At 32.1% G+C, this 2,310-nt stretch overlaps 1 protein-coding gene across 1 annotated transcript; it reads right to left on the bottom strand.

Annotated features, from left to right (window-relative positions):
- Positions 1-1,014: 1,014 nt before the first annotated feature.
- Positions 1,015-1,969, bottom strand: LOC120152700 (peamaclein-like). The gene is made up of 3 exons (XM_039164871.1): positions 1,825-1,969; positions 1,370-1,424; positions 1,015-1,282 (listed from the first exon to the last, which is right to left on the bottom strand). The coding sequence occupies exons 1-3, from the start codon at positions 1,891-1,893 to the stop codon at positions 1,089-1,091; spliced, it is 318 nt and encodes a 105-aa protein (XP_039020802.1). The 5' UTR covers positions 1,894-1,969; the 3' UTR covers positions 1,015-1,088.
- Positions 1,970-2,310: the final 341 nt, after the last annotated feature.

The raw sequence follows: 2,310 nt of genomic DNA, 5'->3' as shown, positions 1-2,310 counted from the left end.
AGCAAGCTCAGTTCTAAGCCTTCATAAATACCAATAACAGAAACGTATAAAAAGTAGAAGTCATGGGAATTACTACAAAGTCATCCGAATATTAAAAGTAACAAAATTGTCACCCGACAATTCATATGTTTCAAATTCTTCGTTTTCCGTTAAAAATTGATGACCGTCTAAGCTTTACATTAACTTGTTGATTGAGATATGATAAAATTATTATATTTTAATAATGTCTATTGACACTACCATTGATTTCAATCACTGACTCGACGACATAATTTTTCAAGCATTGACTTTACAACACAATGTAAACGAAAAGTTGATACACAAAATACAACTCAAATAGTTCTAAGATCAGACTGGGTCATATTTCAGTTAACATGGTAATTTTCAGCTCAGGCGATCGTTCATTTTTTTAACGAAAAATTATGAGTTTGGAACATAAAAATAGTCAAATGACTATTTTGTAACTTTTAACATTTGAGATACTTAATAAAGTATCATCCTATAATCAAAGACCATCAGTATGCTTTACCCTAACAAGAAATATTGTGATATGTCATATAATACATGTTGAATATTCAATATACTACTACCGTTTGAATGTAAAACAAGAATAAAAGACATACAAAGTCAACACTGAACGAGTAACCAAATGGAGCGATAAATTGTAATGAAACGACAGGAACACCGGTGCCTTCTTATTTTTTTTTTAGGTAAACTACAAGCTTATTGATCTAATTATTGTTTTTATTCTATTTTGACCACTAAACTATGTTTTACAAATTATATTTAACATTACAATTTAGTTTCTTTTTTGTCGCCATCATTAATAAATTAACAAAACTACTAATATTATATTTTTTATTTTTTAATTATGACATGATATTACCTTATGATAACATATGTCAATATTATCATTGATTATTTTTAACAATGATGACGAAAATAAAAGTAAAACTAAACATTAGATATAATATTTTTAAAAATAGAGGGATGATCCAAATGAAACAAAAGTGATAGTTGAGATGTGTTTATTTTGTTTACTTCCTAATCTCTCCAACTCTCTGGTATAAAGGCGGGGGTCCAAGACTCTATGGGCACTTGAACTTGTTATGGGTCTTGATCTGGGAGTAGCAGTAGCAGGAATCTCGGGGAGCTCTGGGACCATTCGGCACACAATGATCAGGGCACCTGTGGCAACAAGCTACACAGGTTTTGTTGCACATCTTTGGCTTCCATGATTTGCTGCACCTGTATGCACACTTCTTCGGGCATTCATCTCCCACTGCGTATGCATATGTATGTAACTTAAACGATTACTTTTCACCAGACTAAAAAGAAGCAATACTTCGGATTTTTTATTTTTTTTTACCTTGGGTGCCTGGAGCCGGGGCTTTTGCTTCCGGTTGAGCCATCAGTATTCCCACCTGGAAAATGGTATTGTACCAAAAATTAACATTGTACGGCTATTATATATATATATATATACACACATTTTAATTTTTGGTCAAAACAAATTTTATTTAATAGACATTATTACTTAACTAAAGTTAACGCAAATTGTTGATGTAGCATTTTAACTCGTAAAGTGATTGTGTGACGTATACAACATCATCCAAAGTGATGATGTGGCATACAATTGAACATATTTAGAAATATCACTTTAAAGACATGTGTTAACCATTAATCAACTAAAGATTTCATATAACAGACTTGTTTTGACCAAAAGTTAAAATGTTGACGGTTAAAATACTCCAAACATATAAGAGAAAAACTGATTATTTGTACAAATATTAAAGCATATATATAGGTAAATGAACGACATACCTGAGAGAGGAGCAGAACGCAAAGAAGTGATGCAAGCAACAATGATGATGTCTTGGTGGTGCTTTCCATTTCCTGGTACTTTGTTAACGGTGAAAATGGAGATTATATGTAAGAAGATAAGAAGGAGAAGAGAGTGTCGGCTTGTTTGGTTTGAAGATGGGATATCGGGAAGGCTGCATTTTATAGAAAAAATTTAGGGTCTAGGGATGGGCATTGGCATGAGCCCTAAAGTTGCTGAGAAGTTTCCCTTGTCTTCTATGACCATTTTCCGATGGTTTCTTCGTCATAATTGAGAGATTAATTACTATGCACAATATAGGTCCGCCTATTAAATTATGTAATAAATATAGCCCCACACGATTAAAATGAATAATGGTACGTATATGGAGTATATAATTTTTTGGGTAAAGTACACAAGTAGTCCCCCAACTATAAGGCTTTATTTTGTTGAGTTCTCTAACTATTAAAAGTTATAAAATAATCTCC

The sequence above is a fragment of the Hibiscus syriacus genome, unplaced genomic scaffold, assembly GCF_006381635.1.
Source record: "Hibiscus syriacus cultivar Baekdansim isolate YM2019G1 unplaced genomic scaffold, ASM638163v2 tig00111095_pilon, whole genome shotgun sequence".
NCBI lineage: Eukaryota > Viridiplantae > Streptophyta > Magnoliopsida > Malvales > Malvaceae > Hibiscus > Hibiscus syriacus.
Note: the sequence above shows the minus strand (reverse complement) of the source record. Positions and strands in the feature narration are given on the sequence as shown.